General features: G+C 54.2%; 7 protein-coding genes and 1 non-coding gene across 8 annotated transcripts, besides 1 other annotated feature; 2 read left to right on the forward strand and 6 right to left on the reverse strand.

Annotated features, from left to right (window-relative positions):
- Positions 1 to 2477: part of a sequence feature (repetitive element) that runs on past the window's edge.
- A 2814-nt stretch (positions 2478 to 5291) lies between these two features.
- Positions 5292 to 5795, reverse strand: CYME_CMP154C (similar to cytochrome B5; the record flags this gene model as incomplete). Its single annotated transcript, XM_005537766.1, has 1 exon — positions 5292 to 5795. The coding sequence occupies one exon, from the start codon at positions 5793 to 5795 to the stop codon at positions 5292 to 5294; it is 504 nt and encodes a 167-aa protein (XP_005537823.1).
- Positions 5796 to 7443: 1648 nt separating this feature from the next.
- Positions 7444 to 8595, reverse strand: CYME_CMP155C (hypothetical protein, conserved; the record flags this gene model as incomplete). Its single annotated transcript, XM_005537767.1, has 1 exon — positions 7444 to 8595. The coding sequence occupies one exon, from the start codon at positions 8593 to 8595 to the stop codon at positions 7444 to 7446; it is 1152 nt and encodes a 383-aa protein (XP_005537824.1).
- Positions 8596 to 8672: 77 nt separating this feature from the next.
- On the reverse strand, positions 8673 to 8756 carry CYME_CMP156R. The gene has a single exon. It is a non-coding gene; the product is annotated as a tRNA-Leu (tRNA).
- Positions 8757 to 9265: 509 nt separating this feature from the next.
- CYME_CMP157C (similar to triacylglycerol lipase) lies at positions 9266 to 11602 on the forward strand (the record flags this gene model as incomplete). The annotated part of the gene is made up of 1 exon (XM_005537768.1): positions 9266 to 11602. The coding sequence occupies one exon, from the start codon at positions 9266 to 9268 to the stop codon at positions 11600 to 11602; it is 2337 nt and encodes a 778-aa protein (XP_005537825.1).
- A 329-nt stretch (positions 11603 to 11931) lies between these two features.
- On the reverse strand, positions 11932 to 12981 carry CYME_CMP158C (similar to dehydrogenase; the record flags this gene model as incomplete). Its single annotated transcript, XM_005537769.1, has 1 exon — positions 11932 to 12981. The coding sequence occupies one exon, from the start codon at positions 12979 to 12981 to the stop codon at positions 11932 to 11934; it is 1050 nt and encodes a 349-aa protein (XP_005537826.1).
- Positions 12982 to 16757: 3776 nt separating this feature from the next.
- On the reverse strand, positions 16758 to 17066 carry CYME_CMP159C (U6 snRNA-associated Sm-like protein LSm5; the record flags this gene model as incomplete). The annotated part of the gene is made up of 1 exon (XM_005537770.1): positions 16758 to 17066. One exon carries the CDS (start codon positions 17064 to 17066, stop codon positions 16758 to 16760), a length of 309 nt encoding a protein of 102 aa, XP_005537827.1.
- Positions 17067 to 17909: 843 nt separating this feature from the next.
- CYME_CMP160C (protease IV) lies at positions 17910 to 20387 on the forward strand (the record flags this gene model as incomplete). Its single annotated transcript, XM_005537771.1, has 1 exon — positions 17910 to 20387. The coding sequence occupies one exon, from the start codon at positions 17910 to 17912 to the stop codon at positions 20385 to 20387; it is 2478 nt and encodes an 825-aa protein (XP_005537828.1).
- A 1052-nt stretch (positions 20388 to 21439) lies between these two features.
- On the reverse strand, positions 21440 to 22345 carry CYME_CMP161C (similar to dual specificity protein phosphatase; the record flags this gene model as incomplete). The annotated part of the gene is made up of 1 exon (XM_005537772.1): positions 21440 to 22345. One exon carries the CDS (start codon positions 22343 to 22345, stop codon positions 21440 to 21442), a length of 906 nt encoding a protein of 301 aa, XP_005537829.1.
- Positions 22346 to 26180: the final 3835 nt, after the last annotated feature.

The raw sequence follows: 26180 nt of genomic DNA on the forward strand, positions 1-26180 counted from the left end.
GCCCTCCTTTCCATTTGCTCCTCTGTTAGCGGTCCGTACTTTGCGATTTCCTCAGGGCACCGCTGGCACTTTTCCATCTCGACCGTCTGAAGTGTACAACCCAGCTCGTGGTGTGTATAGGACGTTCGGAACTCATCTACAGATATCGTGACGAGACGCCTTCCACACTCCTTGTACGTTCGTGTTGTTGGAGCTGGTATGCACCCCTTTTGGGTCTTCCATCGCCCTGCTCCATACGCTACGACGAGCCTTTGAGTCTGGTCCCCGTTGAGCGCACGCAACTGATTGAAAAAGTTGGCAAACGCCCGCTGCCTCCCACAGTGTAGATTCATACGCAGACGGGCCCACCGAGGCTTTGTATATTCCTTCCACAGCGCATCCCAATGGGCAACACGAACTTCCATGAATTTCCGAAAAGCTCGAAAGTCCGCTCCTCGGCTCGTCACCTCGCTCATAGCTTCCAGGTGCTCTTTCATTCCTGAATTCCACGTTTCGATTTTCTTCGTCGCATTTATGACACCGGATTCTCGATAGAATCTCGCTCTCGAGAACGTCAACAGACGGATGTCTTTCTGACGTAAGTTGCCGTAAGTACCATCTTCCGCCCGCTTCGGTGCTGCGATGGTTATGGTATTTGTGCTTCCGGGGTCCGTGCCAACGACAAAGTCGATATCCTGCACTTTCTGCTTCTCAGAACCCGCCTTCTTGTTCTCTTCATTCTTTACCGCGCCAACGACAAGGTCGTTATGCTCCACCTCCTGCATCGCAGGATCCGCCGCCTTCTTATCTTCATCCTTCGTCACGTCAACGACAAGGTCGTTATGCTCCACCTCCTGCATCGCAGGATCCGCCTTCTTCTCATTTTCATCCTTCGTTACGCCAACGACAAGGTCGTTATGCTCCACCTCCTGCATCGCAGGATCCGCCGCCTTCTTATCTTCATCCTTCGTTACGCCAACGACAAGGTCGTTATGCTCCACCTCCTGCATCGCAGGATCCGCCGTCTTCTTATCTTCATCCTTCGTCACGTCAACGACAAGGTCGTTATCCTCCACCTCCTGAATCGCACGTTCCTCCTCTTTGTTTTCTTCATCCCTCGTCACGGGCGAAGTCAAAGGCGGAACTGGCCGATCTGTCTTCAACCGCCGATCGTGTACACAAAAGGCTACCCCATCGGTTTCGATCTTCCCAGTGAATACATTTTGCTTGCTCACTTTGGGACGCTTGGAATCGGAGATACGCTTCCAGTGGGTCTCCCGGTTTTCGCCGGTGAAATCCTTCCTGCTAACACTGAACTTCGGTCCGATCTCCCTCATGATGCCGTAAAGGACGCCGGAGTCGATACTCACGAAGTATGACTTGATATTGGACAATGGAACCACGCCGGAGCGCTTCCCCACTAGGACAGCCTTCCGTCTCTCCCACTCTTCATTTGTCTCTTCACTCAGCTTCATCTCCGCCTTGCGTTCGAGCTCTCGGTCCAGAAACACAAAGTACCGTAGGACGAGGCGATAGTATCGTTCCTTATCTTTTTTTCAACTCTGATATCTTTTCTGTTTGATTCGCCAACCCCAGTACCGCACGGTACTCTTGTACAGCCGCACGGATCACAGAAGCTTCATTCGCGCTCTCGTTTGACGCCTTCTTCTCGACAAATTCGGCCTCATCTTCATGCTGTCGATCTTTCGTGATGCCATTGATAGTCGCCCATTTTCCTTTGCGAGAGATGCCCGGGCGGAGTGCAACCGCGGCGCGGATCACGAAACGTTCGAGGTTCGTTGTCAAACGGCTCGTCAGGTTCGTGAGGTACTTCATCGCCCCATAGTCGTAAATATCCGCGCCACCCCTGTATCGGGTACCCTCGAAGCGGAATGCCGCGAAGTTTTCGTGGAGGGCATGCACTAGCACATTTTCCCTCCACGTTCCTGCTGTACAAAGCATCAGGTAGAGAAAAATCGTCTTGTCGAAAACCTCGTCCGGAATCTCGACCGATTCCATGTGCGTCACGTCGAGATACATCTCCCTCGCCAGATGCATCAGTCCTGACGATGCCTTTATAATACTCATGGAGTACGACTCAACACGGTTTCTAGTTGCCTCCCGTAACTTCTCCACCCACGCATTCTTGATATGTTTAAGAAGACAGGCTTTCACCACCGTCACGTAGGACTCTTGTTTTTCGTGCAGCTTCTGACGTGGGCTCTCCCTCTTCTGCGTCTTTGTCTTTTCCTGTTACTCTCCGCCGGGCACTGTTTTTTGTTTTTTTTTCTGGCAGCCGGCGACACCTGCCTTCCAGGATCCTCCGCTTGCTTTTCCAGAAATTTCCTTTTTTCGAAAAAGAACACGCTTTGAACGCTTCTGTTATAAACTGCGAAAAATCAACCGAATACACTCATTTGAGCGTTGAAACACGACTGAGATGAAATAATATATTTCGCTACGATTCCAATGCAAATACACGTTTTACGTTAAAACAACAAGTCAACGAATGGTCAGGATTGCGTTTCCCTTCAACGGCGAGATGCGCGTCGTACCTCATGCCTGCCGGTAATGGAGGTGTGCATCTCGACCGCACTATATGCAGCAAAGAACAGGACTAGCTACTGACTAGCAATGAGATGACCATTTCTTTCCCACTCTACAGTAAACGTTAAAAGGGCAAATGTTGCCAGATCGTCGAAAGCTTACCTTCCAGGCGAAAGGTCCAGCGAGCCGGACGAGTCTCCGGGGGTTCGTGCTTCATGGCTTCCCCTTCGCCACCCCAGTGCCAGGTGCTCTAGTGATATCTGACCAACTCATCCCCGAAGCGGTTTATTCCGGCATTAAGGGTGCTCAGGCAGCGTCTGGGCGTCGCCCTGGTCGCAGCGCATTCGGTGGTACGCCTACGCTGTCCTGTCCCTGTGCAGCATCCGCTCCAGCGGTACAAGCGCTGCGGCGGGTGCTCACCGCAGGCTCGGCGCACGAAAGAACGCACAAATCGACCAGTCTAGCGGAAAGGGAGTCTAAGTAATGGAACCTGGAAGCAGGGTGCACCATGACGGGCGCTTTCCCGAAAGCCGATATCCATCCCGCAATCCGTGATCCACGGTCGATGGATAGGTTTTCTCAGACCAGAAAAAGAACAAGACACGACGCACATCTCGCCGTTGAAGGGAAACGCGATCCTGATCATGAACGTGTCGCTCTAACGGACAAGACGTGTTAGGGTTGAAGTGGCAGCAAGGTCTAGTCTTTCAATGCATTCGTGTTCCACTAGCCTCGTAGAGTATTCAAGTGGTTTTTCGCGGTTAACAGCAGATGCGTTCCAAGTGCGTTCGTTCTCAAAAAAAATAGAATGCAATGGTATGGACGTGAAAGTCGAGGATACCGGAGGACCGTCATTGCCGAGTTCGACAAGCAAAATGAGGAAATCCTCTTCCCGCCGACCACCTATCCAAGAAGAACAACGGGTGACGACAACGAAGACGATGACGATGACGACGATGCGATATAGGCGAGAAAAGGTGTTTGCGCAACCGGTACGTTTACGAAACTGTGGTGGCACAGAGAGCACGAGTTCGAGGCGTCTTCGCAAAGCGAGGTTCCACCATCGGCCATAAATGCAAGGAGTTCGTCGACCGAGACCCCAACGTCGCCATCATGATCAGATAATATGCAGAGCGAAAGACTTTACCCGAGGAACTGACGCGATCTGACTTGCGGGGCAGTCTCTCAGGGTCTCCGTACACAACCAGAAGCTGAAGCCGACAGCAGGGCCCGGTCCAGCACGGCAGGGAGGCGTCTGCGGGTAGATATCCATGTATACGACATGGTCGTGGGACGTTTTTGTTCCACTGACAGGTGCGTTCGAGTTACATAGAACTGAACAGATCCACGGACAAAGACGTATGCACTAATATTTCGGCTTCTTTAAACGACGCTGGTCTCTCCTTTCTCTCCGGCGCTGTTCATAGCAGTCGCACGATATTGGCGGTGGTGGTGTTCAGGCCCCGATTCCATAGCTGCCGACTCTTGTCTAGGCATTCCATGCACTGCCAAAAGTTGCCATCTTCGCTTCGCTTGCCATGTGCACCTTCTCTCCACTCTGTTGCGGTGCGCCCGTCGCAGCGTTGCCGCTTGGCTGTGGTCTGGCGGTCACATGCCACCAGCATACTTCGTCATCTGACGGCTAGTCGCTGACACGTGAACGCTCGCGTCGACGCTCCGTAACTGTGTGTGGCGGGTCCAGAAGCCTCACCTCAGTGCCCTGCTCCGTTCTCGCACCAGCTGCCGTAACCTACGCTCACGGGCTTCTGCTGGGCGATCGCCTCGGCGAGAGCGCTCCCCGCAGCACACGCCTGCGCATGCTGCTCCCTTCTCTAGACGACTCGTCGAAGGCGATGCTCTCCAGACAGGAACAGGTACCGCAACGAACCTCCCAGGCCGGCGTGCACGTCGTGAACTCTCGATCTGTCTTCGCTCGCTTCGCGCAAAGCAGTGACGCACACTCTACTCAAAGTCATCGCAGCGATGAGTAAAGCCCGGGTCCAAGACCCCTTTCCATGCGCAGAGAAGAGACGGGCGCCTCTGAGCGCATGTTCCGGGAACTGCACCATACTGCCAATGAGTGCCGCTCCGTCGATAGCCCCACATAGAGGTGCCATTGCCTCTCAAGCGAAACTGCCTGTTCGCAGTGATAAGCTGCGTGACGTTTCAGCGAGAGTCTGTGAACGAGTCGTCACGGCCTCAACCCAGGTATTTTTCGTCGTTCATCCAGCGACGTGAAGTGCTGCACCCGAGTGTCGTCTTGAAGCAGAGGCATCGAACCTTGGCGCATGCGAGTGATTCGTGCACGCTACACTTAGGAATATGAGAAGCGCAGAGGCTTGTACACATGTCGTGGAAGAAGATGCCTTTTATGTGATGAATCCTTGCTCGTGGGTGCCGCGCATCATTCAAATGACGGTGACGTGACGAATGCGAGCGGCAGAGGGTCTACAAAGCAACTCCGGATGTGCGACCCTGATTCCTACAGCTACTTCCCAGTCCATGAGCCCGCACTGTTGCACTTTGCATCTACAGGCTGGAGATCTAAAACAATTGCGGAAAAATCTCAAGCCAGGAACTGCGCGAGCAGCTCTGTATTGCATTGATTCTAACACTGGCGCTGCATCAGGTGCCGCCGCTGTTTCTCTGCAAAGCTCTGCCGTGCGCTCTCTCTCGCTTTCTCTCTCTACAACCTCCTCTCCGCGCCCTTGGCCAAAACACGTGAACAGAGTGCTGGATGTCGAGCATAACGCCCCGTTGCGCAGCTATCCGCCAGTCTGCACCTGCTTCGAGTACTCTCTCACTAAATAGACCAGGACCGCTATGCATACAGGAACAAACAGTCGTTTCAAAAGCGTCCACGTGCTGGATCCACCAGAGAGCGGCTCAGCTCCGAACGCGCCCCCGGCAAAGAGTCGCTCTTTTCCCAGACCGTTGGCTCGAACACCATCGCCGTCACGCCTCTCGGCTGCTGCACTCGCTTGGACGGCTCGCTTTGCAGCGAGTTCCTCTGCAGTGGGCTCTCGTACGTCACCAATGTAAAACTCTTTGAGCTGCTCCCGCGCAGACTTGGAGTGACCGACATCCTCGAACTCGCGCGTCGCGTCCCGACCTGCGGTCTCGAGGAGCACGTCTTCGCCTCCGGGGTGCTCGTTCAGAAACTTCTCAACGGCGTATACTTTACCATCGATGACTAGCCAGCATGAGTCCTTATCTGCGTGTTTAGCGACCTCGTCCAAAGTAAACTGAGTCGTGCGACCCATCGCCATCACCAACGCCGTTCGAAAGTCGAACGACGCCAACGGTGTACAATAGTGGCGAGTGACCCGCCCTAGAGGAGACGTCGCCAGTTGATGTGCGGACGCCATCCAATCTTTCTCGACCGGCCACGTACAACTGCTTCCAACTTTTTCTCATATAATTCCACGTTGGGAGGTTCTCCCACAAAATTCTCTCTTGTCTACTTTGGAGGTCTATTCTCCAGCACCGCACATCTCCTTATATCGATAGCTGCGTTAAGGTCTCGGTTCACAAACTCGATACGTTTCTTGCCATCATTGGTTGTACTTACTAATGCAAGTAGCCGTCGAACTTTTGCCCTCCTTTCCATTTGCTCGTCTGTCAGCGGTCCGTACTTTTTTATATCCTCAGGGCTCCACTGACACTTTTACATTTCCACTCTCTGAGGTGTGCATCCGAGTTCATGGTGTGTACACGATGTTCGGAACTCATCTACAGGTATCGTGACGAAACGCCTTGCGCACTCCTTTTACGTTCTTGTCGATGGAGCTGGTGTAGTCCCTTTTTGGGTCTTCCATCGGCCTGCTCCGTACGCTACTACGAGCCTCTGACTTTCATCCTCCTTCAGGGCACTCAGCTGATTGAAGAAGTTTGCGAACGCCCGCTGCCTCCCACCGTATAGATGCATACGCTGACGAGCCCACCGGGGCTTTGTATACCCTTTCTACAGCTCCTCGTTATGAGCAGCGCGAGTATTCATGAACTCCAGAAAAGCCTGAAAGTCCGCTCAACGGCTCGTCACGTTACCGATAGATGAGTAACGAACGACTTTCGTCCACCATGAGTTGGGACGTACACTTCAGAAGGTAGAGATGGAAAAAGCCAGCGGGGCGCTCCGGAGATGAAAGAGTACGGAGAGCTGCCAGAGCAGGAAATTGCAGTGAGGGCACGAGGCCGTGGACTCCTTGCATTCATAAGTTCCACCAGCGGCGGAGCATGCAAGGAGTTCGTGAACCGAGACTTTAACGCAGCTATTAATATCAGAAGATGTGCAGTGCCGGAGACGAGACCCGAAGAGCTGACGCGATCTAATTTTGTGACACAGCCTCTCAGGCTCCAAGTGTACAGAGAGAAGCTGAAACCGATAGCCGAGGGCAGGTCGAAAAAGACTGGGAGATGTCTGCGCGATAGTAGATACACACAAATACCGCCCATGGCCGCGAAACGTTCTTCATTTTGCTGAATGTATAGATCATCTTCCGCCGGATGCACCAGCGATGTCCCCGGCACAAACGCTCCAACAGAAGATGTATTTCTTTTGGCAAGCCGTCGCACGGAAGACTTGCTCGGATACCGATGTTGGACGTCTGGGTCTGCATAATATTCTCAAACGAATGCTGATCCAGATTCTACCGTGGCATCTCTCGCAACGCATGAACTTCGCGCGAACCCGTTTCATCGTGTGCGTACGGCTTCCGCAAACCCCCTACATTTCAAAATCCGCTCACTCGGTGGTTGCCAACGCGGGGGTGAGGCCAACCTCATGTCGCCCTCTTTGAAACGCGCCTCCGGGGCGGAGCGTTCGCCACTCGGGTGATCCCAAAGATGGATACCCCCGCAGCGATGCATATCGGTGGAGCGCATCCCAAGGAAGCGCGCCCCTATGATTTTCCGTCATTATTCCTCTTCGACTAGATTGCCATGACGGTCAAAGAAACGATACCGACGCCCGGGCACGATCGCGTTCCAAGCGATGCTTGCAAACGCGCCCGGCAGTGTCTTGAACCTGATGTACGCCCCACGAAGTGGTGGCTGTGATCGCGCCACCTGGATGATTCGAGGCACCAGGAACGCTGCAACTGTTTCCGGTCGCTCCGCCAAAAGGTTAAAGAATAGGCGCATCTGCGCGGTGGAGTCACGGAGCAGAAGATCCGTTATCATCATACCCGGTGAAATGGTGTGGACGGACACATTGGTGCCAGCGAGCTCTCTGTTAAGGGAGCGCATCAGCTGCGGCATGGCACGTTTGGTTGTACCATACGCAGCAAAGTACGGGGTTCCGTTGCCAAAGACACCCGCACCGTCGACATTGAAAATATGCCCATGCTTGTTTTGCGCACGCGTCATGTGGAGCGCTGCGGTGCGGCAGCCGAGCATCGTTCCGAGAAGGTTCGTCTCGATGACTTCGCGGAGCGCAGCTGCTGGCACATCGACAGCGCTCCCGCGTCTGCCAACAGTACCTGCGTTGTTAATCCACACATCCATGGTCGATTCACCAAAGTACGAAAAAGCCGACTCCACAAACGACTCCAACTCGTCTTCACTCGCTACGTTGCAACGTTGAGCGAATAGAAGCGTTGGCGGGAGTTCGCTGCGAATGTCCGCGAGGCGCGTCGTATCGCGTCCGCAAACGGCAACGCGGTGTCCGCCCTGTGCAAATGCCCTCGTCAGCGCCCAGCCGAGACCACGGGAGCCCCCAGTGATGAAGACTACGAGTGAATCAGCCGCCGGCTGGAGTGTGCTGTCGAGGGCGAGCCTCGACGGACGCCTTGTGCGCCTGCGTGTCCAGCGCCGAGGTTCGTGCGCAACGCTCCTGTTGACGCAAGTTCCGCAAGCAGAGCGTGTGCGTTTTAGCACGCGCGCCGAACGCTGTACCGGCCGCAGATGCACGCGTTCCGACTCTGCTGTAGTACGGAGCGAGAACGACCGGCCGCTTGCTGCCCTGAAGGGCGAAATCAGGAAGCATTCGCTCGGGGTACGCGTCGCGCTACCTGTCAACAGGGACAACCGACAGTGGCGCTGTCCACAAGCTCCCTGCTCGGGGATCATGCCCGACCTACCCGAGCGGTCTTCAACAGCCTCCAGTTTGCAGTGTATTCCGAAAGACTTGCGAAAAAGGAGTTTCGTGACGGCGACGCGATTCGAACGCGCGTGAGCTGTCGCTCATTGGAACCTTACTCCAACGCCTTGGACCACTCGGCCACGCCGTCGTGCCTCTCTCTGAAGCGTACTGGGTGCACAGCGTCCGCGATAGTCGCTGCGATTGCATCGGCACGTCCATCGCGTTAGACATTGACGCGAACGCGCTCACCTGAGCGGATCAAGCTGTGCCCCAGCATCTCCATGGATCTTGTGATGCAGAAAACCGTATATAAAGTGATCAGTGCTGTCCGCGCAACGGCTGTCGCTCCGGTGGCGATCGCTGCGTGCCGCGGGCACGGAAGCGCACGCGTGCGCCTTCACGCATGGCCGTGCCTGAAGGGTTATTGCGTGGCAACGCGAGAGGCGTCCGCACACCAGAATGCGCCTCCAGCACCGCTGGACTGGGATCAATCGCCCGCTGCATGCACCGATGCGTGCGAGTCACGCGATCCTCCCGGCATCAGCGCCAGCAGAGATTTGCCCATGCTGGGTCTGCGTGCTGCTGCTGTGTACGCGTGTGTATAGAGAGGCTCCTGATATCGCGAAACGTACCTATTCTTGAACTGGGCGGGCAGCCATGTTCGTGCAGAGAACGTTTATAGCTCAGCACGCGCGGGAAAAGAGCCGCCCATTCAACCCGAGTCGCTCAGGAAAAGTTGGTCGGCGGCAGCACCCGGTGGCTTGCTCGTACCTGCCCTTGTCGCCCACGTCGCCGGGGCCTGGGCCGTCGAGACCGGAGAAGGAACTTCAAAAGAAGATAGATAATTTTCTCAAGCAAGTTCGTACGAGCTTTGCACGGTTGACGCGTCGTGGACAGTCGCGCGAAGCAGAGCGCTCTGCTGGGCCGCTCCCGGCGCCGTTGTCAGAGGCCCTGGCGGCGTTGCGGAAGCGCTTCGGCGACGATTCAGCGCAACCCAGCAGTTCCAGTACGGAAGACGGGTCTATCAGCAGCATTTTGAAGAGCGCAAGCGAGTTTGTGGACAACATAGTATCCTCTGGTACGGGTTCGATGCCAGATCTAGGAGCTGTCCTGTCCGATTTGGTTGAGGATGCGCAGTCGCGTCTCGGGCAGACACGCAAGGAAATCGAGCGCTGGAGTCGCGATACGAGCAGATACATCCAAGACCAGCTGCCGGATGATACGGCGCAGCGAATGCGCGACCTGAACGACGCCGTACGCTCGGTGGCGATGACGGGGCCGGGCGATATCGACATGCCAGCACGCCTGCGGTCCGCAGAGCAGACGTTGCAGAACCTACGCGGAGACTTTGAGAATCTCAAACCGTACTTGTCGAATACGTTGTCGCCAGTGGTTTCGGAAGCACAACGGTTCCTGGAATCTATTCGTTCGCAGTACAATCGCTTTGTGGAGACCAAGCTCGCCGAAATGACGGCATCGATTGGTATAGCGGAGTCATCATACATTGCAGAACCTCTTCGCGGGCGCAGGGTCCCTTTTGATGCGCAGCTGGCTTTACTCATGGCGGGGTTCACTTTCGACGCTTATCGAGATCCAGAGCCACACGAGGGCAAACGATGCGCTCTCGGGGACCTTCAGACGGTTTATCTCTCCCTAGATTTTGTTCGGGAATGCTTCGAGGGCGTGCTCACGGGACAAACTGGACGCAATTGGGCGTTGGAGTATCCACCGGAGGACTCGGCTCGCGAGGATAGCAGCTACAGCTTCTACATCAGAGATTTCGAGAACGATGATGCCACCGTCATTGAAAACAAGCCCTTTTTCCGTACAGAACGCCGAAAAGTTAAGGTCAAACAAATTCCGGAATCGCGGTTTGTGCGTTTCAAATTGAATGGTAATGGAAATGAGGAACACGGGCTTAATTCTGAGCAAATGGTGACTTCATCAGAGTCTTCTCTGATAGGGTTCGCGAACCAAGCAACACGCCGCTGGACGGACGCCGCACAGTATGCGTTTCATCGAACAGTGCAACTCGCTCAGCGACAAGCGAATAGCACCGAGATCGCAAGATCCGTGGAGCAACTGATTCGCGAGTCAAACGTTCCGCCAGGCGAACTGCGAGAATGGGATGAGTTGCAGCGACGGGTCTTGGATGAGATCAGCTGCTACAAGGACACAGAGAGGCTGATGTTCGTCAAACATGTTGGTACTGATACTGAGTTTTATATCTGGCGTTCGCCTCCGGGCGAGCCGAACCGACGCGTGGTCTTCGCGTTCCGTGGAACAGTCCAAATGTCCTGGCGCGATTTCCTGACCGATGCCAAGCTCAATCAGGTGGATTTTTCTGAAGAAACTCGCGTGGAAGGGGCTTGCGTACATGCTGGGTTCGCCGAGGCGTACCGCTCGATCCGGGAGACAGTTCGGCGCGTGGCGCTCTATTTCGTGGAAAAGAGCCGGCGAGAAGGCACCCTCTCCAGCGAAGGGCTTGAGTTCTTCTTCACCGGACATTCGCTGGGTGCCGCGTTGGCCACACTTGCGGCGCTCGATGTGACGCGCGTTCTCGAGGATCGTGGCATTCCGTTGAGCCAGCGTGCACGCAACGGTGTCCGCATTCGTATGTACAACTTTGGCTCGCCGCGGGTTGGCAACGGAGTGTTTGCGCGGACCTTCAATACGCTGGTACCTGACGCTTATCGTATCGTGAATGACGCGGATGTTGTCGCTCGAATGCCGCGTACATTAAGTTTCGACTATCATCACGTCGGATCAACGGTCCTTGTGAACGCTGACGGCAAACTCTGGATAGAGGGTCAGAGTCCGGGCAGGGATCCGCTCAAGGAGCGATGGAGCACCATCGAGGATTTGATCAAGCTGGAGCAACGCGCGTTCGAGAGCATTTTTAACAATGAAGCGCTTTTGCACCACCTAGAAGATGCCTATTTCGTCGCTTTAGCTCGAACCATCGTGAGGATCTCCGAATCAGCCATTTTGTAAAAACAAACACGACATGAACAGGAGTCTCGTTCCCGATCAACGCTGGTTGTGGTATAGGCTGCTATCCTGCCGTCACTGCAGCCTTCAGTGCACATGGGCTAGAATACGCTCCACCAGCACGATTTCCGGACCCGAGCACACAACTCTCGGCATCAGCGGTTAATCTCAGCCGCCGTCACCGCGATGTCAACCGCTCAGTGCATCACGCACTCAGGATCCCCGGTCAGATACAACAATCCTGCATTGCGACACACGAAACACACCCATTCAGTTGCGTACCCACAACCCGTGGTTAGACGCAGCGATTCTTCAGAGCATAGGAAATCCACTCAGTGCTGAACAACCTGGGGTGAGCCTGTCTGCCATGAGCGAACGAGCGCCTCGGCGACGCGCGTAGCTGCGAGGCCATCCAGAGGCCCGGGTGCGCCTGCGGGTAGGGTTCCCTTTCGAACTGCTTCAGCGAAGACCTCCATCTCTCGTTGGAAGGCCTGTTCGAAACGCTCCCTGAAAACGGGTGCAATGCGCTCGGACAGGGCTCCGGCTGGATCTGCAACGCGAATGGCGTCTCCCGGTCGCTTGAGTTCTCCTAAATACACGGAACCGCGCTCACACACCAGTTCGCTCGTAACATTATATCCGTAGTTAAATGCGCGACAAAAGTGTGCCGACACCAGAGCGCCGCTATCCATCTCGAGCAGGGCCAAGGCGTTGTCTGCGTCGCCCAGCCCCGCCAGCTGCGGATACACGAGCGAACGACAAACGACGTGAACCCGGTGGACCTCAGCACCGAGAAGCCAGCGGGCCAAATCGATATCATGCACAGCAAGGTCAAGCAGCATGGAATTGTAGCCAAGATCTCGTTGATATTTCGCGGGATACTCGGCGTCACCGGAGGTGCACTTGAGCACCGTCGGTTTCCCAAGCGCCCCCGACTGTACCAGTAGTTTTCCTCGCGCGTACGCCGGATCAAAGCGGCGCATAAACCCGACCATGAAAACTTTCTTTCCAAAGTCGCCGCGCTCAAGTCGAGCGTGCTCCACTTGTGCAAGCGCCTTTTCAACGCTCGCAGCTGAGAGGCCAAGCGGCTTCTCACAAAATATGTGCTTTCCAGCTTGGGCTGCTCGAACGATTCGTTCAGTATGATCCGCAGGAGCGGTAGCCACTACGACGGCATCCACTCTCGGACTGGCTAGAGCATCCTCGTACGACTCGAAGCGCAACGCACACGGTACGTACAGGCGCTCCGCAAGCTCGTGGAGAACCTCGGAGCGTTTCGAGGCAAGAGCGAGCTCTACTCCGCCAAGTCTCCGCAGAGACTCAGCGTGTATGGTGCCCATCTCACCCAATCCCAGTACAGCTATACAAATATTCCGGTCCATTGTACCAAGAACAAAAAGCTGCGCTGCTTTGTAGTACAAGGCGAAATGCGGTCAAGAAGCCTGGAGACAATTCCGGGTGCGGGCTCTCCGCGAGCACAAGCCGACGTTCTGGCTCTCTGAATGGACAGGGTCCAGTACGGGATGGTGCCGGCTTCACTAGATGCCGATAACCATGATGCATTCGAGGAGCTCTGCTTCTAGTCTTCCAGGTAAATTATGCTGGATTCTGCAGGTTCGTATCATCAAAAGCTTTTTTACGGTTTATAGTGAATGCATTCGAAGTGCGTTCATTCGAAGTGTAAAAAATCCATAGGAAATATATGGACATGGAGGTCGAGGATCCTGGTGGACCCCCATCGCCGTGCTCGACAAAGGAAACAAAAAAAGTCCTCTTCTCGCTGGCCATGGATCGAAGAAGAGCGCATGACGGAGAAGAACAGGGGGAATAGGCGAGAAAAGGTGTTTGCCGGACGGTACGTTTACAAAACTCTAGTGGTACAGGGGGCACGAGTTCCAGCTATCCTTGCGTTGATGAGTTCCACCATCGGCGGCAATAGAAGTATGGAGCTCGTGAACCGCGACTTCAAAGCTGCCATCAATATCAGACGATACGCGTTGCTAAAGACGAGACCCGCGGATCTGACGCGATCCAACTTTGCGGGACAGCCTCGCAGGGCCTAACTTTACAAGCAGACGCTAACGTCGATAGCATGAGGCCCGTCTAAAAAGGCCGGGTGGCGTCCGCAGGTGGATATTCGTTTACCGACTTATGTGTATGCTTTGAAACAACATCCCCAGGATGCATGATGGAGATCGATAGCCAGCTGCAGGACCTCAGTTCCCTTTGAAATGCTAAAACATTTCGTTAACTCCATGTTCAACTAGCCGTCTGGGACAGAGTCTTGATCCGATGAGCCCCTCGTGTATCGAACCTACCATGAGCACCGGCTGTGAAGCTAGATGCTTCGCCAGCGCAATTGTTTCCTCGAGACAGAACAGCTCGGCTATACCTTTGCGGGTGTCGGCTCCAGTGCGCTGCTGCTCCCGCTGACGTGATGCGCAGCTACGGAAAAGCGATGTAGAGGCAGCCCCGATGACCGGGAGCGTTTGCCCATATGCGGAAACCTGGCTCAATGCCATCATCCCGCCCGACACACAAGCGGTATTACGCTTCCTGCTGCGCAGAGCAGTTCCGATGCAGCCAGCTGCTGGGAGTCTCTCCACGAGCATATTCGAGAACAGTTACGGAAAATTCATGAAAGACGCTCGATGAAGTGGAATATGGCTGTGAGCATGGCAGCAGTCAAACGCCAGAAGGCAAACGTGCCAGAATCCAACATAGAGAAGCGCGCTCAACAGTCTTTGCGTACAGCCCCGCTCCCATCTCTTGTCGCTGCTCATGCATGGCGTACGACGGGGTTGCGACGGTGCGCACCGAACTCCATCCAGCATGGTGGAACTGAGCGAGACATTTGGCAGCAGATGCACCTTCAGTTAGGTAAGCAGAGAAACAGACAGAGCCCGCCATTGACCGCGCTAGAAGATTCAGAAGTAGCTTGAAGAAGCTGCTCCGTCATCCCAGTTGCTTCTGTTTCCAACACAACAGGTCATACGCTCGCTCAGTGGAATCGCCATGAGGCACCTGTCCGCAGTGATCATTCTCTCCAGCTGCAAAGGACTCGGAGCACGCCAATTCTGTGCTTTCCCGAGATGGCAGCACAGCGTTCGGGATCACCGTTATCTGGATGACCCAGATCGTACGAGCATTGATGCCAGAGGAGGTCGACGGGTGGACTGTGCGTTCACTGCAGCCTTCGATCCGTCTGTTGACGTTTAGAAACGGACGTCGTCTGCCCAAGCACTCACGGCGGAGCACCTGCACCGAAGCTACGGCACCCAATAAGTTGCATGCTGCCCTTTCCCGCCCGTCCGTCCGCGAATGCACGCTGCCAATGTTTTTCGTTTCAAAGAACGTTTACACTAACCAGTGATACCCGACTGCAAGCTCGATATCAGCGATCGGAGAAGCGTTTGTCGTCCCGCCGACCTTCAGGCTCCATGACTTGCACTTCACCTCCGAGATACTGGACATTTATCACGCTGCCGATACGCGCAGTCGAGCAGGTTGCCGCAACGCTGTGTATGTTGACTCGGCGAAGGGGGCGGACGGGCGGCTGTCTCACTCAGAGGCAGCGCCCCGGACTCTGCATCATAACCTCTTTCTGTGTTCCGAACAACCCGAGACCTGCATACTCCACCAAAGCTCGGTTCTCCCAAATAGAACCACTTTGCATCCATACACCTAGATCGGGATAGATGTTTCGTCTTGCACTCAATACGCTAGCACCTATGTCAGAATGAATACGAACTGGATTACGAACTCGGGCGTACTCTATAAAGCTTAAACCTCTTCCCGTTACCGCCAGCATCAGCCTTTGCGAATTTTTCCTGCAATTGCTTTTTCCTTGCATGTTATCTTCAGCTTTCAGTAGCTACGCTCTCGTGCCCATCTAGCTCCATTGTCAGCGGTCGATGGATGCCCATTGCAACGTGAAACTCCCGATTCCGCCGCTTCTGGTTGTATGCTATTCATGTCATGGACTGGAAAAAGGTTGCGGTCTACGCTTCGCTTGCTATTTCCATCTTCATCGCAACCAGCTTCGGTGCGTCTTTTGCAGCCGTGATACTTGGCTGTGGTCAGGTGTTCGCATATATCCACGATTTTTCCTCCTCCGGGAGCTGCTTACTTGCACATGAACGTTTGCTTCATCGCTCGGTTCATGCACTTGACGGGTACAGCAGCCTCAACACAAGGCCCTGGTCCTTTTGCGCACCAGTACCCATATCCACTTATCACGAGCTTCTTCTGGGCAAGCCTTTTGGTGAGGTCCATATCTGCTGCATGCGCAAGGGTACGCTGTTCCATTCGATACAGAATTTGTGGAACGCGATTTTGTTCATGATGAAAAGAAAACCAGAAGGGATATTCAGACAGGCGAACAAGTCTAGACACTTAGATACGCCCATGCTGCTTTGGAGCAAAGCAGTGACACGCTCTCCGCTGGAAACCATCACCGCGATGATGGAGGTCCGAGTCCGATACCCTTTTCCATGAACACAGAAACGAAGGCAGCCTCTGGGAATGTATCCCGTGATATGTATCACGCTGCAGTGGAATCATATTTCTTGGACGGCGACGATGAGAGGAAGTTTCTCTTTCGAACGGAGTCGATGATTGCACATGAGAAAATCAGGGAACTTTCTGCATGAACTTGTGGAGAAGCCTTCATGGGCTGATGTCGAGCTTTTTCCCTCGTCAATCCACCGGCGTGAATCACGGCGCCTGCGAGTCCCTCTGAGGCAAAAACATTGAGATTTTGAAGAATGCACGATCCGGCCATGCATCAGGGAAGGAAAAACAATGCGGAGCTCCTTGTACGCATGTCCTGGATAATTATATTGGTTATTTTACGAACCCGGTGTTCGACGGCATCGCGAATTATCCTGATGAAGATGCCGTGACGAATTCTAGCGCCAACGGGCCGAGGTAGTTTCTCAGAAAACGCGACCACGCATCCTAAACCTACGGATGAATCGGCAAGCCCCAAGTGCTGCACTTCGAGTCTCGAACCTGCAGATATAAAAAACAGTTCGGAAAAATCGAAAGACAGGAATAGAACGAAAAAACTGTGTTCTATTTTAATCTGAAATTGGTGCAGCTCTTTTGAACGCCTGGACGGTCCCGAATACCTGTAGCGTGCCCAAAAGAAGCACTTCTACGTCGTCGATGAAGGTACATAGGCACATCCGAGCTGCTGGGATCCATCCAGTGTCGGGGCTGCTGCCAGAACACAGATCTGGCTACCGTTCAAGAACATTTGAGCGATATGCTGCTTCTCGATACCCTCCTCACTGTACGTATACTCATCGACATCTTCCAAAAATAAGTTCACATATTCATCAAATCCCCGGAGAATACCACAGAACTCGCGTGCACCCCGTAGGATGATCCAGACGCGGGTTCCCACAGCTGCGTCCACAAGTTCCAGCGGATAAAGAGACGGCTGGTTCGCGTGTGCCGCCATTCTGAGCGACAACTCGCCGTTCGGTCCAGGAGCTTCGTGAGACACAAAAGCGATGAGCAACCTCTGAACCAGTAACTTGCCAGGACTCCAGCGGGCCTCGGCTGCACAAACGTTGCGGCTGGAGGGTCTTGCGCTGCAGCCGAGAACTGCAACAGTTGACAAACCAATCGATCTTGTCCGGTGGCGAGCTCAGTTCAAGCGTGAATTCCCAAAGCCTTCCAGCTTGAGTAAAGAGACGGCTCAAGCGAAAAGCTCCGTATGTGAACGAACGGATATAATGGCCTATTGGTCAGCGCTCCAAGTGTGTGGAAGCTTTCCCCAGTCTCAGACAGAGACTCTTCCCGAGGCCTCGGGTTGTAGCACTATCCTGGGGAGTTCTCGAGTTTCCCGGACGATTCGTACACCCAGGCTCTTTCTTAAACTCGAAATAATACCCGGACAACACAAGTTCAAGTCCTGATTGGTGCAACAGCACTCGAACAGCGTCCGCGGTTGGCCTGTTGCCCCGACGTCCCGAGTGCTGCACTTGCCAAGGAAGGCGCGCTCAGACAACAACGTCGCCGCGCTAGTTGTCGCGCTTTTTACCGACTGCTTTGGCTAAGCTGCTTGGACGCGGGCGAGGAACCCTCCTGGCTGGATTAGCGTGAGGTTCTTTCAATGGTGCTGCAGCGCACGAGCAAGGGTGGCTAGGTTCCTGGAACCGCAAGCGAGCTCCAAAGAGTTGTCCGCCGAGCGCAACGTTGGCAACTACGAGCCGTTTCGAGGAGTCCTGCAGCGTTTCTCGAAAACGATCAGGCCAGGGTTCCACTCGAGACGCCCTCAATTGTCTGACTTGATGCAAGTATGTGGGTGCGGGGTCGTTGGTTGCTTCAACCGCTCCGCTCCAACAGAGCAACCTGCAGTTCGCTCTCGACGGGGCGCGCACAGTCCAGTCCCCAGGAAGACGGTGCTACAGCGAAAGCAGGTCGTTTCTGGGGCGGTGGTTGGGTTTCTCGGCTCTCGCGAACACTCCGAAACACTCTGGCCCTTATCGGACTCTCAACTATCGCGCTCAGTGCTTTGACAGCAGCTCGTGCAGACCAGGCATATCGAGCAGCAGTTGGCGACAGACCAGCGTCCGTCATTCTCGAGATCCCCCTTGATCGAATCGTCATCACAGAGGAGGAACCCATCGAGGATCTGGCGGTGTGGCGAAGGTTATGGCGTCGCCTCTCATCGGGCTCCATGTCGCCACCAGAGCCAGTCTCTCTGTTTCAGGTAACCCGCGCACTCGAGGATGCTGCCCGGGATCCCCGCATCGCTGGTATCCTAACCACTTCTGGGAGTAACCAGGGGCGTGCTTTCCGCGCTTACACCAACCCGCTTGGCGTTCTGGAGGAGGTCACAGCGGCCCTGCGGTCATTCGCGCTAGCCGGGCAGCCGACCGCTTTCTACGCCCCGTCGTTCGAAAATACGGCTATGTACTACTTGGCTGCTGCTCACGAGAAAATCTTCATGCATCCAACTGGCATTTGGAATGTCGTTGGATTATCGGCAGGTGGCCTCTTTCTTCGCGATCTCCTCGATGCGAAGGGTGTCCGGATCGATGTCATTCGTTGCGGGGAATACAAAACGGCAGCGAACATCTTCACCCAGACCGCCTATACCCCAGAACATCGAGAAGCAGTGCAGGCGCTTTTGGACACGATGTACGTCACGATTGTGCAGGCGATTGCGGCGAACCGCCGAAAAGAGCCAGCTCGAGTGGAGGCGCTCATCAATACAGCCCCTCTGAGCGCGTCCGAAGCTTTCGAAGCGAACCTGGTGGATGCACTCGCCTATCCGGATGCAGTTCGATCACAGATGCAAGCGCTAGTGCTTGCTCGAATGCAGGAACGCGCAGCTGAACGCCAGGAGGCCAGGGAGCTTCTCGAGCAGGCGCTCCTGAACCCACAGGCACTCGAGGACCTCAGCGATAGTGTTGAAAGGTGGCTGCGCACCCGACCCTGGGAAGCGAACCCACCGAGCGTCGAGAGGGAACCTGCAGCCGAATGGTTCGCGGCCTATGAAGCGGTGCAACGCGCTCGAAGTACTGTTGCAAACTCGGACAGCGAAATACCCGCTGAGAACGCCACCGTCCTAGTTGAACGCATCCAGGCACTCCTGAAACTAAGCACAGCCCAGGAGACGCGACTTGGCGATGCGGTTCCGGATGCATCAATAGACGCGAAACGGCCTGCGTCTCGTTCAGAGGGACACGCTCGCAGAGAAAGCACCGAGAGTTTGCGCTTCTGCCCGGTCACAGACTACATCGCGGAGCGATCCTTGTTCCGCAGTCGGCTGGAAAGGGCTCAACAGTCTGGTCTCGAATGGCTCAAACGTCGATTCTCGCGGACGGAGCCACTTGGCAACGCTGACCGACGAGCCAGCATTCCAGTCATTGCGATCGTTCCCGTAACAGGTGTGCTGACCGATGGCAGCGTGCGCTCGCCTTTGAGGGCACTGCGCAAAGCCTCCAAGGATCCAAAAGTATGCGCAGTAGTGCTACGAGTGGTATCGCCTGGTGGTACGGTAACCGCTTCGGAAAATCTTCGCCAAGCTGTGGAGCAGTGTGCACAGGCGAAACCGGTGATCGCCTCCTTCGGCGAAGTCGCTGCCTCAGGGGCTTATTTGGCAGCGCTGGGAGCCAAGCACATCATCGCACCAACGTGTTGTATCACTGGCAGTATTGGCGTCATACTGCTCAGATTGAATCTGCTCGATGTGGCGAAACGCAATGGCATCCAGTTTGATCACGTCTCGATTGGCAAGAATGCACCCTCCTTTGCCGCAGTTTCCAGTCTCTTTCAACCGTTAGATGAAGAGCAGCAACAACGGTTACAGAGTCTAGTGCATTGGCAGTACAAACTCTTCTGCGAACGAGTCTCTCGAGCACGTCGGCTCAGCGAGGAGGCGGCGCAACGCGTTGCCAGGGGTCGCGTCTGGAGCGGCGCTGATGCGCTTCGCAACGGTGTGGTGGACCAGCAGGGTGGCCTGCAGGACGCCATTCGCTTGGCTCGTCGAGAGGCAGGCCTAGCCGCCTGGGACCCTGCGTCAGTCGATGCGCGTTACGGGCAGTATTCGGGCTCTGCTGTACAGACGCTTCGGCGTCTGACGAGTCGCGATCGAGATGACACAGAACAGGAACAGCTTGCTGAGCTTGTGTTGCGATCCCCAATGATCACTGTTCCGAGCGAGGTCCAGAGGTATCTGGGCCAGTGCCTGCAGCTCTTGGGGCATGCGTCGGTGCCAGAACCGATGGCGCTCTGGCTGGAAGGCATTGGATTCTGGATTCATTCGTGAGAGGCTGGTCAGCGGTCGGCGATCATTGCGGGCCTCTCTGGAGCGGCGTCTTGAGGGGCATTTTTTGTTGCTCGACTGCCTCTGGTATGCGCATCGATACTGGAGGCCATTTCAAAGACGTAAAGCACCCGCGGCTTCGACGTCACGACCGTGAATACGTCTGCAGGGCGCACCGAGCATCACGGAGCGTAGACAAGAGAACGAGGTTGTTTTGTCGGGCTGTAAGACGCGTGTATCGAACCAGAATTCGGCATATGCGTAGTCGCTGCTGGCATCCGAAGAAACGACCGTCAATGCGCTCCTGGGAAGGAGCGGATATATCGCGAGACGGTTTTTCGAAAGACGCAAGAGCAATAATATGCGTATTAGCAGGGTTTCTTTCATGCACTCCTACACAGGGAAACGTTCCGATCGGCCTGAACGCATCATTGCAATGCGGAACCTGATGATATGCCTCGTAGAACCACTCGGTTATTGCCAAAGATCGCCTGAACGCATCACTGCAATGCAAAACTTCAAGATGCGTCCCACGGGATCACTCGGTCATTGCTAGAGTCGCTTGGCTGCCGTCCATGGCGCCATTGCAGCTCGAAAGTGCTCCATCTTGATCATCGGTTCAGAAAAGCTACCCATGTACTGTGCTTGCGCTTCGTTGCGGTGCCCGAATACCATATTCACCATCGCCAGCATAGCGTGTGCATTGATAGAACACCAGAAAAACTCATCTGACAAAGTTCATTGTCGTCACCTCAAAGTCAATCTATGGAATGTCTCGCGCTCCCTGTGGACTCACGACGTCAGCTCCTTTCAAATGCGACATAAATACCGATTTATGGAGATACCTCCCAAGCTGCGGTGCAGACATCACCACAACCATCTGTGCAGCTGCATCGCTTCACGTTGCCTTCAAGAAGCCTAACGGAAAATTCGATGCACACATGGAGTTTCCTGTACGGAACCTTTACAGGCATCGCAGCAGGGATCCGCACTGCTGGATCGATTCGTGCTGCATTTTCAGAGCGTTATGAAATCTGCTGCTTGACAGCGGAATTTTAAGCGCCGGGCTTCCATTGCCTACGCACAATCACCACCTGCTTTTCTACAAGAAAGAGCGCATCCCTAAACGGCTCGAAACGAAACGCTCCCAGCTTTCGTGAACAACCAGGGCATCGGAGACGACCTCCTCCTGACTGGACGACTCCGCACGCTGCCCCGGGTACCTCGGTGCTCTGCTGCATCCATGAAATGGCGTATAGCTGAAACGTTCGCGCATCTTCCCGAACAACATCCTCCGCGAGACGAAACAGCGGCACACGACACCAACGACAGCAAGCGCAGACAAATCCACAACGTGCCTCCTGTTCCACCGTTTTCCAATCCAAGGCATACTCTGAAGACCAGGCCCTGCATAAGCCCATATAGGTTAGCCCGTGCGACGCTTTCGCGATGGCGGTGCGACCTCCTTTCCATCTCTGCAGCTGCAGCACAAAGCCGGGGTTCATGTCGGGCTCGACGCCACTGCGTTTGAGGATGGCCTCGGCTTCAGCAAAGTCGTGCCCGTAACTGTGCATGAGATAGGCGCATACAACCGCTAGACATCGACTCCGGCCAGAGACGCAGTGGCAGAGCACGCCGTGTCGCTCGCGCTGCGCGCTCTGTATCAGGGGAACTGTTTCTCCCAAAATAGGCCATAAATCCTGGTCTGGTGTGTCCTTCAAGTCAGGGGCCTCATACCAGAAGCGGCCTGGCGCTTGTCGAGTCCAGTCCTCCAGAGCGCGGACGGCATCGCCACATCCAAGCGACACGATAACTTGGACCGGATAGAGTACACCGCGGCGCGCTACCTCCAGCGCCGTCTCTAGCGAACCGATGTAAAGAGCTGGTGGCACGACCAAAATAGGGGCGTGCGGCTCCCGGAGGTATCCACCAGCTGCTTGACGCGTCGATCCGGCAGTCATGTGGAGCGCCCGCACCGCCACACTTTAGAAACCGCTCTCCTTGGTCTGCTTGCCGCTCAACCGACGCCAACTGCGCCGTCCACACGCCTAGAGCGCTCTGTGAGAGGTTGCTCGTCTGCGAGATCTCAAATTTTTATGACTGCAATGTTCAAGACTCGTGGTGCAGCCCCCATGGCCCGAACGGAGATCGTGCAGCTCAGTCGTCCATCGTTGCTATAGCCCTTGAACTCGATTTCGTTCCGTCCCTGCCGCGTGTCATCGAATGCTTGTTCGCAGTGTATTGCAGGAGATCGAAATCGCTAAGCAATATGCCGCATAGATCTCGGACGAATTGAATGTAGTATATATTCTTTCACTGAAGAGTGCAAGGAGGACTGCATTCTTCTTTCAGGTCAGTCGTACCACAGTACTCCGATAACAGAGGAACACTGAAACAAAGAACTACATGCGCTCCGCGCCTTACATCGATATTATCAATGTGTGTTTGCAGTCCGTCGAAGAAACGCGACCCGTTGGTCACATTTCGGAAAGCAAAAGCGACGATGGTAGTCACCACGGGCGTCTGTGTGGCTCAACAGCTTGCTCGTGTGGTCCTGAATGCATTGGGATGCAATCCAGTAAAAGAGACCTAGTTCACGCACGGCGTTCTTCCACACAAATCGCAACGAAAAAAAGTTCCTGGAACGTCGCGATCAGTATGAAGTACCCGGCGGTCGGTTTGTTTGTTCAGTCGGTGACACTTGCTTCGGACGAGAAGGTCGGATCGTGTATGAGTATTCGTGGGGCAGGGCGCCCATTTTATGTACAATCGAACTCGAATAGAACGAGGAAATCATAATCTGTTCTAGCTTTAGTGTATTCAAGTGGTGGCTCCAATTTCGCTCATAGAGAGGGCTCATATTAGAGCGCTTACGTTGTCGAATCATTGAAGACTTTTCCCTGACGCCCGGCGACGCCCTTCAATTGGAAGACATGGTACTTCGCAAGTCCCGTTGCGTTCGAGCTTTTGTCGAATCGATCGAGGAGTAGAGCTGCTTTTCATTTCTCCGTACGCTCCGTGATTTAACCCCATCGAGGGAGTGTTTCGTATTGTGATACGTAATGACAGCTCCACTGGGTGAATCGCTGAAGCGTGCAGCACACGGTGACACACCAGGCCACATGTCGTCGTCCTTATGCAAGTCCTTCTCTCTCTAGGAAGGTACTCGCCTAACGGCATAAACAAGTATGTTCTTTTGAAGAAACATGAAATTCAAGGGAAAGTTACGGACATGGATGTCGAGAATCCTGGAGGCCCGATGTCTCCGGATCCGAAAGAAAATATTCGCCTCCCCGACCATGGAGCGAAGAAGAGCAATTCATGACGACGACGACGATGATGACGACGATGCGATATAGGCGAGAAAAGTTGTTTGCTCGACGGTACGTTTGCGAAACTGTAGTGGCACCGAGAGCACGAGTTCGAGGCATCTTCGCAAAGCTAAGTTCCACTATTTGCAGTAAATGAAAGGATTTCGTTTACCGAGACCTCAACGCCGCGATCATTATCAGACAAATGTGCAGTGCGAAAGACGATACCCGAGGAACTGACGCGATCTAACTTCGCAGGGCACTCTCTCAGGCTCAAAGTGTGTCTAGATAAACTGAAACCGATAGCACGTGGCTGGTCAAAAAAGGCTGCGAGGCTTCTCAGGGTGGATATTCATTTACTCTATGGTCCTGGGATATTTTCTGTTTCACGGATCACATGTATACAGCGACTAGTTCAGATGCCGATCGGCGTCCTGTCCAACGCTAACTACACCAGTTCCAGGATAAAATGTGACATGGAACTATTCGCTCTGTTTCTGTCTTGCGATTTCAACCGAACTATTTTAGATGTCCAGGCTCTGCGTTCGTAGTCTGGCAATAAGCGCTTACGGATTCATACGCAGTTTTTGGGATTTTCGGTCGACCATCCGCAGTGGCTCCATCGATGTCGTGGCGCTGGAATTCGTTACGCCACAGGATTCAAGATCATTCGCTACGCCCTCGAACAGGGATTTGTAAAATAACCTGTATTATAATCCAATGGATAAGCAGAAGCCTTGACTCTTCTCTCCCAGTTGCGTACAGCATGCTCAAATCAAAAGACTTTAGCATTTTTGGATCTTTCAGTGCCAATGGAACTCGTGAGTGCAGCAGTTCGCCCCACTGGATAAACGAGGAAAAGAGTGCAACGTTGTCGTCGACTATGGGCTTGTTCACAAACTCATATCAAATGCATACGGACATTTTCACGTCATAGATACGATTGCGTTCAAAAGAAATATCGTTTTCCCTTAATGTCCATCGACGAGACGGGATTCGACAGCAGCATGAACGCGTTCAGAAAAAATCTGCCCCGAGAGCATCCGCCGCTTTTTATGTATGGGAAAGGACCAGGAACCGGGACTTGAGTCGTCAAAGCGATTACATTCAGTGGATAGTTCGTCAGCGCTTTGCACGAAGGGCGCGAAGCCGGATCAAGATTTCACGATTACCTCTTTGACCTGAGTTTTAGTTTTTGGTACCGTTTTCGTCGTCGACGACAGCGCGTTCTAGTATCCCTCTATCAAATGGAGCAGCGTACGCTTATATATGCTGCGGAGAGAGTCCGCACCGAGGGGACCTCTTTGAGGAAAACGCGTGGTCATAGGATATCCGCTGGACGCATAAACGGGAACGAGCACCGTTCAGTGCCGTCTGTACCCGCCAAGGGCATGAACCGAGCGATAAAGCAAGCATTCATGCGCGACTGGGCGGCGCTTGGGGGAGAAGATCTAAAGGGTGCAGAGTTATACCTGACCAGTATCTAGTGTAACCGCTGCGCGGGGCGCACAGAAACTGTATACAAAGAGAATGAAAATCACAAGCGAAGCGTAGATCGCAATGATCGTCTGTCAAAGAAGTACATCGACAGCATCCGAAAGCAGCGGAGTCAGATCCCTAAAGCTACCATCGACATCCTCCGACTGCTGGCAAGAGAACCGGAGGGAAAAAAGTGACCAGCATATTCAAAGCCAGCACGTAAGGGAGAGGATAAGGAAGCAGATGCAGGAATTGCCGCCAGAGGCTGATTTTGGTGCTCATGGTAAGGGACGCAAGCTTTGCAGTGTACATACGTTTCAGGGGACACGCCCTGTTTTCTCTGACACTCTAGCGCACAACCTGAATATTGGGCGCGTACCGCCTGACGCCTATCGGTGGTTCACGCTTTCTCGAAGAGAGCAGCAGTGAGGCATGCAAGAAACCGCTCTAGCCTGATCTGCTCTGTACCCGTTCACGTTGATATTCGTAGAGTGCGGGCGTCAGCAGTGCAACACGACTCCACGAATGACTGGACTCGAAAGTATGCGCGGCAGCGATGGGGTTCATATCCCGATGATGCGCAGCGATGACTACTTCGGAAGTGTGTAGTTCCATCCATCGATCCGCTCGCTAGAAAATCCGATACTAGTTCAACTGCCGTGTGCGTAGCATTGCGAGCACCCTTGTGCCTGTCGACAAAGTACTCTACTCTTCAGGACACTTTTCTTCATATTGAGGCCCGGAGCGCAAGCGTCCTCATCCTTCTCCTGTTTTACAGAAAAGCACCGCGCTTACTGCTTCGGCATGATCTCGAAATGGGTTCAGCAAAACGCCCCCTAGAGCGAAACATTTATCCGAGTACGCGTCTATGGAGACACGACGCCATCTGGGGTATCACCGACGCGGTTTGGTAAACAAAAGCGTAGCCACTGCGGGCTACACGACCTGCACCTTGTTCTGAACGCGAACTCTTGGACGCGCATCAACTAACGCCGTACATTGCCAG

The sequence above is a fragment of the Cyanidioschyzon merolae genome, chromosome 16, assembly GCF_000091205.1.
Source record: "Cyanidioschyzon merolae strain 10D DNA, chromosome 16, complete genome".
Lineage (NCBI taxonomy): Eukaryota > Rhodophyta > Bangiophyceae > Cyanidiales > Cyanidiaceae > Cyanidioschyzon > Cyanidioschyzon merolae.